The sequence below is a fragment of the Mustela nivalis genome, assembly GCF_964662115.1.
Source record: "Mustela nivalis genome assembly, chromosome: 3".
Lineage (NCBI taxonomy): Eukaryota > Metazoa > Chordata > Mammalia > Carnivora > Mustelidae > Mustela > Mustela nivalis.
The window spans coordinates 50943891-50959971 of NC_139022.1; the positions used below are offsets into that span (position 1 = coordinate 50943891).

General features: G+C 47.1%; 1 protein-coding gene across 6 annotated transcripts in view; it reads right to left on the minus strand.

The window, feature by feature from the left end:
- MCC (MCC regulator of WNT signaling pathway) overlaps positions 1-16081 on the minus strand; it is a 435968-nt gene that overhangs the window by 53366 nt on the left and 366521 nt on the right. For all 6 annotated transcript variants that reach the window (XM_082723700.1, XM_082723701.1, XM_082723702.1 and 3 more), the window contains one exon: positions 14346-14552. In XM_082723700.1, coding sequence (XP_082579826.1) covers positions 14346-14552 — 207 coding nt within the window. The remainder of the gene's footprint in view (positions 1-14345; positions 14553-16081) is intronic.

The following is a 16081-nucleotide window of genomic DNA, read 5'->3' on the forward strand; positions in this document are numbered from 1 at the left end:
AGAGAGAGATGAGGAGAAGCAGGCTTCCTGCTGAGCAGAGAGCCCTATGCGGGACTCAATCCCAGGCCCCTGGGATCATGACCTGAGCCGAAGGTAGAGGCTTAACCCACTGAGCCACCCAGGCGCCCCGGGAGTAAAGGGTCTTATAAAAAGATCATTTGATTAGGAAAAGAGGATGAACTGAAATGAGCAAGAAACGGGGGGTGAGTCGAGAGAGACAATGAGGTTCAAACGCAGTGAGATGGGAGCAAAAATAGCAGAATACAGCCTAGACCTGCGTCGCTCCACGACTTCTGGTGACACTGGTGATGTTCTGCAGCCGCTCCCGCCTCGCGTGGCTACTGAGTCTGCAGGGTGCCTGCTGGACCCGAGGCACGGAATTTTTCATTGTATTCTATTTTAGCCCATTTGAATTCCAATATAAGTAGATGTGTGTGGCCAGTAGCTACTGTATTGGTCAGAGCAGTTCTAGAACCATTCAAGTAAGTTCAAACAAACAAACAACCCCAAACTGGGGGACCCCGGGTGATTCAGTGAATCCGGACCCTACTCAGCACCATGGGGAAAACGTAGGAAGGAGCAGATGTTCCAGAGAGAACTAAAGATGCTAGCTTTGGACATGCTGAAGGGTAGAGGATTCTCCGCCAGCAGTTAGAAATATAACCTAAGGGAAGGAGATCAGAACTGGTATATAGTTTAGGAATTCTGTTGTGGATGAGGCTGTCCACTGATGAGGCAAGGCAGGGCAGGGGCAGGACGGGGAGGAGAGCCCACACAGAGCCAGGTGAGCTGAAGGATCCACGGACAGACGAGAACGCGACTTGGCTCCAGGAAAGAAGGGAAAGAGGAGAGGACGGTCAGTAAGAAAGGTGAGTTTGCAGATGGGAGAGAGAGGGTGGATAACACAACGGCCCCCATCTGACAGTTTGTTTCCCTAAGAGAAAAGAGCTGAGGTCTTCTGCTAGGATTGAGGGAGGGAACAGCAGATGTCAGAAACGAGGAAGGGAGCTGAATGAGGACCGGAAAAGAAAAAAAGAAAAAAGCTTACACAGCAGCGCTGAGAACTCAGCTGAGCTCTTTCATTCAAGACAGTAGGCTGAGTAAATGCATTGTTCTCTTCAAACTCTGGAGACCTCGTGAAAATAATAGTAAAGAATAAGAAACGGATTAAAACCGTAACAGTGAAAAACACATGCTTAGGGCATTAGCAGAAAGATTTGGGCACATTCTGTAAATGCAAAGTGGAAGGAAGAGTATTGATGGAAGGAACAGAATGGTAAAGTCAAATTCTATCAAATACGCAAGAGGAGGCGGCCTGTCTAACCTGGAGGAGGTTGGCCGGGCTAAGACTCAGCTTTGGCAGGTATACGAAGCATAAGAATGAGGAGACTGAAAAAAATGGGAGGAATAACGGTCTGGAAACAAAACAAATGACCATTTCCAGCACATGACAGCCTCAACTAAAGTAAACAGGCACTCCTCCTCCTAAGGGTGCATAGAAATGTAGCATAAAAGAGGAACAATGAGAAAGACATTCACTGCCAAGGTTAAAAGAGAGGCAGTGAAATCTCCAGGTGCCAGAAATGAAGTGGGAAAGAAAGCTACAGAGGTTAGGAAGGAGGTGGTGTTGCAGCCCAGGGAATGGAGAGCAGGGTGTAGCGTGTGGGGCCAGGAGAGGCGGAGAAGGGGCCCCTGCGAGTCAGGCTGTCTGTGTGCGCACCCTCCTCTGGAAGCCTGGAACCTTCCTGCCCCACCCTTCTGTGACCAGTCCACTAGTTAGCAGGAAGCCAGAAGGAAGCCCTAGAACTTGCCTGGGCGGGGGGAGGGGTGAATCAACCATAAGAACCCAAAATCCCACACCCAGGATGCATTCGGGTGTTGAGTCCAAATCCATAGTATTTTAGTATCTATGTACTGCAGGGTCCTATCTTAGCAATGACGAGTTAAAACTGGTCTGGATTTCGCCAGCCGGCGGTTGCCTCAGAGACTTAATTTGTAAATCACCCACATAATGATGCAGGGTTGGGGGGGTGGACAGGAGACAATGCTTCCGTGACTGGAAGGGGCTGGCCATGGGGGGATGGTTGCATGAAGGTTTGGTGACCCAGGAGAGGCAGCAATCTACAGCACGAGAGGAAGCCACCCGAGAAGAAACGAACATGAAGCAAGCAAACAGCAAACTATGTCATAATCAATCTGCGTAGGGCCCTTATGAAAGATACAAAGATTAATTTCCTTTTTTTTTTTTTTTAAAGTTTTTTCTTTATTTAAGTAATCCCTACACCCAACGTGGGGCTTGAACTCATGGCCCCGTGGCACGCTTTTCCAACTGAGCCAGCGAGGCACCCGTAAAGGGAGTAATTTCTCTAAAAAGTAAGGAATTAGGAAACAAAACAGGCAGCCACCAAACCAGAATAGGTGGACGAGAAAAACACGTAGCAGAAAAGGCAGCCGACAACACAAAATCAATGTACTTGTTAAGCTATCCACCGGATAAAACCAAAAACAGAATGAGTGACCTGAAACAGAGCGCAGGGAAATTAATTCAGAACACAGCACAGGGAGCTAAAGAGATACAAACTATGTATGTGTCACTGGAGCCACAAATGGCCCACCGAGGGCCCAACGTACTTGTAAAAGAGTTCCAGAGGAAGACAATGCAGGGAGTGACGGAGAAACAGTATCTGAGAAGAGATGTGCTTTCCAGAAGTGGAGGCAGACCCGAGTCCTAACACTGAGGCATCACCCTGAGTTCTAACAGGTGGCAGGGTGTCGAGACCTACAAGCTCTTTGATGCACCCTCCAACAAGGGGTCGAGTCCCAGACCCCTCCCCTTGCCTGCGCCTGGCCTGGAGGGCTGCTTCTAAGGAACAGACAGCAGCAGAAGCCATACTTCAGAGCCTCCGAGGCCAAGTTAGACCAGGAGAATCTGTTTTGCCTGCTCCCTCTAGAGATGCTGGCTCTTACAAGCCGGCCACTCCACCGTGAGGAGGCCCGGGCCACCTAGAGAAGAGGCCCACAGGAGTTTCTGACCAACAGTCCCTGCTGAGGTCCCAGAAGACAGCCAGCCTCCCCACATGTCTTGAAGGACGCCTTCAAGAGGACTCTGGCCTCGCCACTATCTGACTGTAACCACATCTGAGCCCAGGTGAGCTGGGCTGCCAGCTGCACAGTTCTGGGGAGCTATGGACTTCCAGATAGGAATAAATCATTGTTTTTAGGTCTTTAAGTTCGGGGTGGTTTGTTATGCCGCTAAAGCTACTTGGAAAATGAGGATGCAAATGTTATTGCATATGTAGCAACACTGTAAGGCACATGTAGGGGAAAAAGGAATAAAGAGATCATCTTCAAGCTGGTGGGAGGCAGAGCCACATTAGGTTCTGAGAGCAAGCATGTGGTCCGTTCCATTCACTGCTGTGTTGCCAGCACCTTGAACATAGGATCAGTCTCATTGTGTAATTTGCTGAATGTAATGGAAGAAAAAAAAAACAACCTCCAAAGACTAAGAATGATCGCCCTAAAATTTAATACCTAGCTCAACTATTGTGGTAGACCAAACCATGGCTCCCAGAGATGTCCACATCGTAGCCTTAGAAAATAGTGAATCTGTAACTTTCCATGGCAGAAGGAAATGTGCAGAAAAGATGGAAGAGCCTTGACAAGGGAAGATTATCCCTGATTATCTGGCAGATGCCAGCCACGGGAGGCATCCTGGAAGGAGAGGCAGTTAGAGAGGGAAGTCCATGGCTGGCCTCGAAGCTGGAGGACACAGTGCGAGTCAAGGAGCATGGGCTGCAGCGTGGCACTACTCTGCTGTTAGGGAGTAAGATGCACTTTGGATTTCTAACCTTCAGGGCGGTGAGATCCCCGGTCCGTGCTCTTTGCAGCCAAGCTTGTGACAGATCATCACAGCAGCAACAGGAAGCTATGCAACTGTCATGCCGGGCATGGGCAAAAACAAGGACATTCTCCAAAATCAGGAGTTTGCCCTGCGTGGACCTCTACTGAAAGGACTCTTTAAGGATGCACGCTTCCTGGTGCCAGGAAATTAAACCCAGAAAGAGAACCCTCTGGAAGAGATCTTGGTACGCACAGGAGCTGGCCAAGAAGTAGAGACAGAAGGAACCTTCTTCTTATGCTGCCCACGAGGGCAGGGACTGGCAAGGTGTTCTGCAAAGCCAGCCCGTAATGGTTAGTCCAAGGAGGACGCGCCCCAGGACTCACTGCTAGACACGTACTGCAGAGGAAATCCCACCTGAGCCCAGAGGGGACGTGGGCAAGGGCCCATGTGCCATAAGGCTGTCTGTGGCAGTGGGAAGTCTTGTTGTCCGGCTCAGCCCACATGGTGGGGACCCTACACACTATGAGGCGGCCGTGAGTACATCGGGCCCGATGGGATACACAGCAATCTGGGCAGATCCAGAGTGCTGAGTGGGAGAGAGAAGCCTACGGCACAACATGTATGCGAATTAAAAACAAGACACAAAACACCGTGTATAAAGACATATGCAAAGTGGGGAAAGGGAATGGGATATAAAAGGAGTAAAAAAAAAATTAGGTGCGGGACCTTTCCCTGAGTGTGCTTCTGACAGAGGAACGCTGTTGGCTTATCTCTCTGCCCTCGCAGGCCCAAATAAAAGCCAATGAATGAAAGAAAGTAAATACAAAGATGAGAGATCAGGAACCTACGAGATCATGGGAGCCAGACAGCAAGATGCTGGTGATGAAGTTTCTGGAACCGGAGCTGGCACCCAGTGGGGTGGGTGCAGGGGAGGGTTTCCCAAGCAGGGGGTGGGGGGTGGGGGGTGGTAGGTCTACCAAAAAAGGGAGCCCAGGACAAGTGTAAGATGGGTCAGCTGCTGGACACTTCCATCTCCCAGGACAGCTGTAGGGACGCAGACAAGACGACTGCGGGATGGATGAAGTCATCTGTGAATGTGGTTCACGGACGGGTGACACGCAGGAATGAAAGGCAGCCCGGGAGTCCTGGGCAGGATTAGAAACACGGTCACCTGCTGGAGGGGTCCGCTCACCTTATGATGTGCAGCCGTGTTCGTGGGAGGTGAGGGGAGCCTGTCATTTCAAGCTCTTATGTTGTAGTTCATAATTTCCCTGTTTGTTTCGGCCCTGCAGAGGGGCAGAACCAGCAGGCCATAAAAACTCTCCTCGGCGGGGTCTGTGCAGTTGGGCCCTTCTGCTTCTCAGAGAACAGCCTCCTCCAAGTCCAGATTTTGCTAAGAACGGCTCTCTTCCTCAAGATTTTATCTCACTGGGGCACCTGGGTGGCTCAGTGGGTTAAAGCCTCTGCCTTCGGCTCAGGTCATGGTTCCGGGGTCCTGGGATCGAGCCCCGCATCGGGCTCTCTGCTCCGTGGGGAGCCTGCCTCCTCCTCTCTCTCTGCCTGCCTCTCTGCCTACTTGTGATCTCTGTCAAATAAATAAATAAAATCTTAAAAAAAAAAAAAGATTTTATCACATTTTATTTTTGTTGTCGTTGTTGATATTAAGACATTTTTCCTTTTTTTAAATTGTTTTCTATTATGTTGATTTTATAAGACTTTTTCTTGGAACCCTCAGACAAATGAGGAATCAGCATTTATTTACAGAAAGGATACATTTGTTCCTATGAATCTCATTTTTACATTATATTTCAGGAAAAGTTGTATTTTCATTGGTCAGGGCAATTTTGTGCAGGCTGAAACAGTAGAGGAAGGGGAGACCACAGAACAGAAGAAGGGAAACAAACCCAAAAGCATTTCCATTTTCTGAAGATGTGCTAGGTGCACTGTTTTCTCTTTTGTTCTACAGACCACTGAAGAACCTGGATCAGATCATCAAAATGGCTGCCAACAGGGAAAAGGTCAGTTTTGGCTGCCTTCCTCATTTCCACTAGCTTTCCAACAAAGGGACTCAACTACTTTCTTGAGAGCCATCAGTCTCCCTTTGAACAGCCTGACCTGGGATTTCAGAGCAGGCGTTGGAGAAGAGAGGCCAGGGATGGAGAAGCAAACACCGGTGCCCTCAGAAGAGCGTGTTCCCTCACACTTTCCGTGGCACAAATGTGTAGGACTCCCTTTTAGAGTCCCTGGAATGGTTTCCAAAGAGGACATGAAAAGACTCATAGTTCTGTGGGATCTCTGCCTCGGATCCCACACTTCACCCCTCCTTAGACCATTGGAGGAAGGGTGATAGGTTTTACCAGTGACACTCTGTTGGGCTCAGATCAAGAGAAATACACATACAGGTCACTTATCCTCTATGAAACAAACTCCTTTTGCCTTCGCTTACTGTTGTCTTACCATGCTAGCAAAACTGGCCTGTCGAAGCCCAAGGATTCTGGTGCCCATGTTACCGTAACAGAGGATGGTTTACTAACTTCGAGCCTGTGTGGAGGCAGGTGACAGAATGAGAAGAAGAGGGAAGAGGACCAAGGAAAAGCATCTGGACAGTAGGACAATGAAATTGCATCCCATAATAAGGCTACCAGGGCCCAGTTTTGGCACCGGCGTGGACTAGGACCAGATTATCAAACTTCTGTGGGTCTCCGTTTTCTCATCTTTAAGAAGGGTTTAATACTAGCAGTGGTCTTGTAGGATTCTGGAATACAGGAAACGAGACGTGCCTACATCCTTGCTTGTCACAAGCAAACGCTCAAAGTACGTTCAGCGTTTGAATTTAGGCTTTAAATCCTACTTTGCCGTCAGAGGATCTGTTTTTAGTCTGAGAGGGGTAATGTTTACTCTGAAAATGTTCAGAGAATGTAATACTATCAATATGAGCAGGTTTTTAAAATTAAGCTATATCAGAATTGCATTGAGGGGAGGAAAAAACAAAAAAAGAGAAAAGACCACAGTGGTTAAGTGGCACCTTGAAAAACTCTTTTCCTTTCCCAGATGCGCATGGGGAGTTACGCACCATGCCAGCCAATGCCTCCTTGCCTCTGGGGGCCCCTGGGTGCCCAAGTCCTGCTAGATTCTAGGACAATCACATCCTTCTCTGCCCTCCTTCCTCTCGCTCCTGTGACCCCCAGGAGCGGACAGAGCAGGGCAGGCTCTTTACAGCAAGTGGCTCCTGCCCAGACACAGGGCTCATCCCCACCACACTGTGGCCCAGGAAGAGCAGTCCAGCTGCGAGGAAAAGGTGCCAGAAAAATTGAGGTCCTCTCTTTGATTCGCCCTGCAGAAGCAGAGGTGAAGACGCCCAGAGAGGCTCTTGGCCCACGTCCAGTGGGTGACTGAGGGATCGTTCTCTTTCCTCTCCTCGAGCGCTTGCCAGGATCAAGACGAGCAGAAGCGTGCCAGGGTCCTGCGCCCCATCCCTTGATTCGGTGGCTCATGGAAGGGCCTGGGCACATATCCTCCAGAAGAGTTTCCAATGATTCCGACACGCGCACGGAGAGCCACCACCAGATGGAGGGGCAGACAGCCCATTTCTCTGGCACCCTGATTCACGTCCAAGTCTATCTGGCGTCCCGCTCAAAGCAAACAAACCAGCTGAGTTAGGAACATTTTCTGCTCCGCAAATATCCACGTGCTCCTTCATGTTTCTCAGTCCCTCTGTGGTTGCGGGGAGCATCTGTCCGGTTCTGGCCAATGGACGGTGAGTGGGGTGGGTCCCTTCAAGGGACGTTTCAGATGATGGGTGACATCAGCCTGCCCCGCCGAGGGACTACACGGGGCAGAGCTCTGTGCTATTCTGTGTGCTCGTATCCCTACACCTGTGCGGGACATGCCGTGCAAGCGAGAAATGAGCTCTTCCAGGGTGCCACGCCACTGGAATCAAGGGAGCCCATTTGTCACGGCTGGATAGCCTATCCTCATCCTGGCTAACGGATCAGCCACAGCAGAGAAGAGTCACCTGAGACCCCCCAAAATAGCAGCTCGGAGGAGAGCCCTGGAGACAGACCCCACTCCTCTCAGCTCCCTCCCTTCGTGGCCAGATTAGGGCTGGGAGTGTTAACACAGGTGGTCTTTCTCGCTTTCTTCCTCTCTTTCCAAACCGTTTATGAATGTAAGCTGAGCTAATACCAGCCATGTCTTTTTCTTATAAAGAAATGCCTAGGGGCGCCTGGGTGGCTCAGTGGGTTAAGCTTCTGCCTTCAGCTCAGGTCATGATCCCAGGGTCCTGGGATGGAGCCCCGCATCGGGCTCTCTGCTCGGCAGGGAGCCTGCTTCCCTTCCTCTCTCTGCCCACCTCTCTGCCTACTTGTGATCTCTGTCAAATGAATAAATAAAATCTTAAAAAAAAAAAAAAAAAGAAATGCCTAAGAATAAATGGAACAAATAAGATATGCACCAAATTCCATCAAGGACAAAGGAGAAGACTGTATGATTACAAGTTGTTAAAGCTGGGAGGTGCGAATCACTGACCACAATCCACTTTTTGTTTAATTCGAAAATTAAGGAAGAGTATAAAGAAGAAACACATGCCTAACATTTCATTTCCTGGATTTAGCCTCTGTTAATATTTTGGTATATTAGCTTTCCTTCTATGTCTATGTACGTATTTCTACCTATTAAAAGTTAAACAAAGGGACGCCTGGGTGGCTCCATGGGTTAAAGCCTCTGCCTTCGGCTCAGGTCATGATCCCAGAGTCCTGGGATCGAACCCCACGTCAGGCTCTCTGCTCTGCGGGGAGCCTGCTTCCTCCTCTATCTCTGCCTGCCTCTCTGCCTACTTGTGATCTCTGTCTGTCAAATAAATAAATAAATAATTAATTAATTAAAAAAAAAAAGGTATAAAAAAACCCCACATTCATTTAAAAAATAAAATCAGGGTCGCCTGGGTGGCTCTGCCAGGTAAGTGCCTGCCTTCAGCTCAAGTCAGGATCCCACAGTCCTGGGATCGAGCCCCACGTTGGGTTCTCTGCTCAGTGGGGAGTCTGCTTCTCCCTCTTCTTCTCCCTCTGTGCGTGCACTCTTTCTCAAATAAGTAAATAAAATCTTAAAAAAAAAAAATCAGAACACTGTGGAAAATTCTGAGTAGCCTCTGACAGACACTCCCAGGTACTTGCTTCCCCTCCTCACCATAACTATTTTGAGATTTTTTTTTAACATTGTTCTGGTCTATTTTAAATACATGCACACATAGCCAATGTAAATTTATACACATACAAATTCATAGTAAATATAAAGTACCATTTTGCAGCCCTGCATTTTCCACATCCAGACACTGTGGTCAAGAAAAGCATCATGGAGGGGGAGGCAGAACGGAAAGAGCTCAGATGGGACTCAAAGCCAAGGAAGGCAAATCGGAGATGAATCTTTATTTAACCTACATAAGGTCACAACAATTTCACTTCCAGAAATATCTCCACTGTTACCGGTTTTCAGTTAAAAATATCAAAGAGATACTGACTTAGCATATGACAGGAGACAGTTCAGACCAAGTAAGTGGCTGCTTCAGAGACAGACCATGCTCGGGACACGTCAGTGTGACAGTAGAAATCTCATTTCCTGGTAGAGGTGGGTAGCCTCCTAGTGAATAGATATTATAAATGAATGAATGAGTAGAAAAAACTACACAGTAAAACACACAGGGGCTTCTAAGAGGCCCCTTGGCTTAATTTGGATTCTCCTTTCCAGCTTCTTTAAACGTGACCAGTGATGGGAGGAGTGCCCTTGGAGATAACAGCAGGGGAATAGGAATACTGAAAGCGGAATTGGCTTGGCGTGTGGAACCAGTTCTGTATTTAGAAACCGGCACCAATGGGATTTAGAACTAATGGCTCCAGGGGAGGGCCTTGAGGTCATAGAAGAGGATGCTCTGTAAATGGCCCTGGTTGGTGAGTTCATGGGACACACGCCTGACCTGTGTGTTGCATACTTGACAGAGCTGCACAGCCCTGGACTGTCTGTCGCATTCTCCTGGATCTCTAGGAGAAGGACAGGGCAGACACCGTGCAGCCCCAGCCTGCTTATCAGAAGCACAAACCTAAAAGCAGCCTACCCGATCTCAGCCTCATCTTCCTGAAGCAGAAGGGGCTGGAAACCGAGTTCAGCCGCATGGCCAATAAGTCAATCAATGATGCCTACATTGTGAAACTCCAATAAAAACTCTGGAAACTGAAGTTTGAGTGAGCTTCCCTGGTTGGCAATACTCTTGTGCTGCCTGAAGAGGAGGTAACATCATCCAGGGTTCTACCTGGAGAAGACAACAGGAATGTCTGCCTTTGGACCCCTTCCAGAGCTGTGCCTCCTTATTTTGGCTGCTTCTGATTTTTTGTTATAATAAAACTACAACCTTAAATTAAAAAAAAAAAAAAAAAAAAAAAAAAAGACGGCCCAAAGGAATATATGACAGGATTGTTACTTTGAAACGCTTCAGCGTTCATGGTCCTCAGAGAGTACAATGTGTGAAGGAAATTTCTCTTTTTACCTCCTCCTTTCCCAGCTTCCCTTTTCTTCCTTCCTAAAGGTGACATTACCAGGGATTTGGGGCTACTTCCTATTTAGTAAGATGGGGTTAAGGTAGAGGAAATGGGCACTGTAGCATTCTAGAAATTTACTTGTCCTGTTTCCTGGCCAAGGAGCCACATTAAAAAATCTGGAGCTGAGTTCTCGTTTATATTTTAAAAGATTTTAGCTGAACTGGGGGATTGCATTTGTATTACATGGGTCCTACAAACACAGAACAATGAAATCCCTTCATAAAAGTAACACCACAGTTAGGTTTGGAAAAAACCGACTTATCACTAGTGGAAATACTGCTCCCTTCCCCTGCCCCAGGCAATTAACTAACACTAAGGGTTTTTAAGACATGTGGAGGGAAAGCAGAAGAAGCAGAGAGGGAAAAATTTGAGATTCGAGTGACTTTTATTTAGTTCAAGACAGTGTGTCTTCTAGTCTCTTGAACTGACTGTGGTGATGGCCAGAGACTCAAAGCAGAAGTCAGATCCCAAGGATGAAAGAAGCCCAGAAGAAGCTGAAGAAATTCATTTCCAGATACGCTGAAAATACCTAGGTGGGATGTGTACACAGAACAAACTCCCACCATCACCCTAGGCCATGAATTTGCAGAACACTTCGAAGAATTTGTACAAAATCTCAGAAGGAACTTGTGTGGCCTAATTTTGATTCAAGTCTATGACTCAGTGGGTTACAGAACCATGAGCTTGTGGTCACAGATTTACCAAAAGCTTAACCAGACTCTGATTTCCTCAACTACCTGAGGAAAGCACTGATCATTTTTGCTACTTGGCAGTCGACCTAAACTACTAGGTAAGAGATGAAAACAATGTAAAGAAGCTGGACCTACTATCCAGTGTCCCTCCTGTGGACTGTACAGGCGTCCTCTGTGCTCTACCCTCCCTACAGCACTAGAACAACCTGTTGACCTGCCTGTCTCCCCAACATTCTTCTGGCCAAGGACTGTGTCCTGCTTATCACTGCAACCTCTCTACCCGGCCCAGAGGAGACAGCCAATCATATTTGTGAAACGAATCAATGAATGAAGAGCCGAGTGCTTCCTTTCTAGGGTAAGTAATTCTACCTTGCCTAAATTAAGCCCACTTCTTTAAGTGTGAGGAAATGAGTGGCTATATTACCGAGCATGCAGAAATAAATGATCATCTCATTTAATAATGAGCTGGGGCCAAGAATAAAAATTGTCTGCCTGTTGCTCCTTAGTTACTGCTCTGCCAAGTAGCCCAATCTGTTAACTGACATTAAAGATCTAATTTAATTAAATCTTGAGCAAGGGTTAGAAAACCTACTGAGAGCACTTTGTTTAATTACAGGCGAGGGGGGCAAGCACCAATCCTATTGATCTGGTCAGTTCGAATTCTATACAGTGAATGTGGGTAATGGAAAAAAAAAAAAAAGTGGCCCTAGTTGCTTTTCAGGGAACTCTGATGAACTGTGAATTCAGACCTGCTCTAAACCCAGCAAGGGCCATCAAGCCATGTATCACGTGGTGTCACAGAGATGGAAATGAAACCGTTCCTCCGTCATTCCAAAGAGCGACACATAATGAAGAACAGAAGAAAATGAACAACAAGAGACAGATTCCTCCTCAGGGAAATGAAATATACTGGGTGGTGGTGGGTGGAAAGAAGCCAACACTGAAAGTCTAGTAAACTGGCATTCAAAGGCAGTTAGCAAATTTCACGAGACCCGCAACGAGTTCTGAAATGCAGGAAAATGAGCCATGGGTTGGTGTCCACACTCCTGAGGACATTTCCAGTCGAGGAAGAGACACAAGTTCCTCAACAGTTTATGATGTGGATGTAATGGAAATCCAGATGATCTAAAACCATATTAATTACAAAATTTAAAAGGAGTTAAGTGTGATCAGAATGAAGGTTGTCTGAGTGCTTTAGGAGCATTAACTGATTTTCCTGCCTTCGATACCATTCTTATTCCCACTTTAAGCCAGAAGTCAGCTGAGGTGCAGAGAGGTTAGTAACTTGCTCAAGGCTCACAGTGACCTGGAAGGTCAAGCTGTGACCCCAGGTACATCGTAACAGTACCACCACCTTGTACTGTTCTTAATGCTGACCTCCAGAGTTGGAGAACATTCTTGGACAGAAGGGAAACTGGCTTTTCATCCTTTGCTTGTCCCCATGCAGGGCTATCTTCTACATTAGTAACTCAAGTTGAGCGGAGGACATTTATTCTAAACCACAATGTGCAATTACGACTAAGACCAGCATTTCCTTCATGAAATGTGCACCATCAGAATGTGCACACTAATAGCAAGCACGCCAAATTAGGGCATTAGTCATAACAATCAGGGAGTGTAACCCAGGAAATTCCAGGCGGAGTGGGCCTCAGCCCTAAGTACATTTCATCAGCTTGCCCAGATAAAGTCTTTGCTGACTAGGATGATTTACACCTGCTGATGCCAGGCTGGAGAAAGGCATTCCGTACAGCTGGGGGCCTAACTCAGGTTAGGCACGTGAGTTCAAACAAAATCATGCTCTGATAGGAGAGGTGCGAATGCTGGCCTTTTAACTATGACATTAGCCACAAATGAGGATAAGAGTTGGTACTGTTCAAAAATGGTCATTTCTTCCATATTCATGCATAATGGCAACCAAGAAAACTTGTGTGTGCATTTAGACTGGTGTACAGAGGCTGACCTTATGGTCTTTAAAAGTAAGGGAGCGGGACACCTGGGTGGCTCAGTGGGTTAAAGCCTCTGCCTTCGGCTTAGGTCATGATCTCAGCATTGTGGGATGGAGCCCCGCATCGGGCTCTCTGCTCAGCAGGGAACCTGCTTCCCTTCCTCTCTGTCTGCCTGCCTCTCTGCCTACTTGTGATCTCTGTCAAATAAATAAATAAAATCTTAAAAAAAAAAAAAAAAAAAGTAAGGGAGCAAGAGCGATGGTGAAGGATGAGGGGTCTAGTAGATGTCCTTTCCCCTCTAAGCTGGCTTTATCTGTGTGCAGCATGGCCAGTCAGAACAACTGGAAAGCAAGCTGCTAATATCGCCAAGACTGAGAAAGAGTAAAGCCAGTCTAGTCATTCAAAGTGAATTTCAGAGGGTATGTTTCTGACTGAAGAACTCATTGCTCTACTCCAGACTAATCACAGAATCAAATTCACAGAGAAACAAAGAGGTCCTGGTGGGTTCCCGAGAAAAACAAAAAAACAACAAAAAAACCTCCGTCTTTAGAAAACAGAGGGCTCTAACAACTCTCCCAAACATGACTCCGCTGAAATATCCGCTCCTCTTGCAATGGGTGGATGTCCTAGGCAAGTTGCTCTGGAAGCGGCTGCAGGCCACAGAACCATTTGGTATGTTGGGGTGATGGCCAGGAACGACACACGTGTACATACATATACACAGACATACACGCATATGTGTCCGTAACCTTCCTACATGCCCCAGAGGAGAGGGCATTTCACATTAGACTCACTGCAGGTGATAGCAGGTACCATAAATTTAGAGAAAACTTTAGAGAAGGAACTGCAGAGGGGAAAATTCTATATATTTCTGTGAATTATAAAATATTATTGGTCTATCTTAAAAGAAGTACACTCTAATTGAGCTTGGGGAACACATGCATATCCTGGAGAAACGTGTGAGAATCACTGCGCTGACAGAATTTTACCATCCACTTAGACTTGTGATTCCAGACAAGAGTGGTTTTCTTTTTTTTGTTTGTGTTTTTTTTTGTTTTTTTAAATCTTAAAATCTTTTTTAAATCTTACCTGCACATCTCAGTGCTTTCAAACTACTCCCCTCTGGAGAATGACTTCCTGATTAGAAAGGGCAGGAGATTCCCAAGACTATGAACGCCATAAAACTCTTGGGGTTGCCCTTGGCTCTATATGCTTGTTTGTCTTCCAGCCCCACAGCCCGAGGGGGAAGGCCTGGCCATGTTGGACTTGGCGCGCTCACCCGCCTTCGGAGCCGGTCCCGCTCCTCCCGGATGGCGTTCATGGTGGCCTTGGTCCTGTTCAGCTCCTCCTCTTTGCTGCACAGCATGGCGGTCAGGCTCTCATTCTCTTCCCTCAGCCCGGCCAGCTCCTTCTCCCAACGAGACCGCTCTTCTGCCAGGTTGGGATACAGGTCCCGGCCAAGTACCCCTTCAATCTCCTCGACTGTCTGGAAAACACAAAAACAAGTCCAGTGGGTTCTCTGGGACAAAGGAGAGGATAAAAAAAATAGGCAGAACAGGGAGCAAGTGTCAACAGGGGAATGGCTTCTATGATCCTTTCACTGCTAATGGTAGCCATGACTACCCCCAAACCACCCTCTCCCCGTTTTCAGAGAAGGCTCTGTCACTCGCCTGGGCCACAGTCTGTGTCTCCTAACAGTCCCCAGGATGCGAACAACCTAGTTCCTATATGGTATGTTTGTCTATCGGTGGATCTAACGGCCATATCCACACAAATGCTTGAGTCCTCAGTCCATGTTCTAGAGTTGGTAAACACATAGAAGCAGACAGAAAGCCCATTAGTGGGTTTCATAGTGCAAGTGTGACGTTGCAAACAGCATAGAAAAATTAGCTTGAGGTTTCCCAAATTATAGGTCTCCCGTGTTTGCAACTCCGAGATGGCAGAAGTCACATCACCATTTCCAGCTTTCGGTGTCATATCAGAATTCAGAGGGTGTGAATGAGGTGCAGTCCCAAGATGTAAAAGACAAAAATAAACCTCAGTGACACAGAAAAGACGAAGCTCATTGTGGATGCTTCTGAGACAGCAGGGATTTCATTAATTAATAAAACAGATATGAGCTAAAAAGAATAGACTCTTAATAGTACTTGGAGAGATTTTTACAAATTCACTTAAAATGTAGTATTAATGGAGAAGAGACAAGCATAAAATTAGGGGAAAAAAAGGAAGAAGTAATTCTGCTTGGTTTCAGAAACTATTCGTTCCCATCTGCTGCCCTTTGGCATAGAAGGCATAAGCCAAGTGATATGGAAAAAAGAGGGAGGAGTACCATGCAGGGCAGAAGGCAGATGTGAAGAGATGTGAGGAGAAACAGGTGGTCTCAAAAACGTAAAAATGTGAGGGGGTTACACCGTTGGATGCCCGAATTGGTTCCACGATGAAGATGTTAGCCAAGTCTTGCCGCCACTTTCCACATATGGGGCTTCATCCTTCCCCTCAGATCTGAAGCTTTTCTCCTCAGCCCTGCTCCAGGCCCACTCTGTTCCTTGCTGGCTGGCAGAAACCCTTGACCTCCTCCCGCTGAGGGGGCTGAGGCAGGACTCAATGCTGAGTCCTTAGTGCTGAGACCAGGACTAACAGCCAAGGTGACATTACAATCAAATACAGGGCCTGGGGGACTCCAACAAAAGAAACGCCCGTGGTTGCCTCCCCAAACCACATCAACTATATATTTATAATTGAGATGAATAAGATGGAAAACCAGCTTGTTCTAAATATGAATCATGGTTTACCAGGATTCCTATGGATAGAAACTTGGGCCTAGTGTCGAAGGGCACTATTAATGTGTCACATTTTTCCTTTATGTAGGCGCCTCCCAGACTTTTCAGTCTGAACTGCCATGCCTACTTACTAAGCTGTGGTGAAGTCATATACGGATACCAGAGGCCCAGTATCACTAGCCTTCGCATTCCCATTGCTCATGAGGAGTCTGGGCAGATAGATGCAGCCCATTCC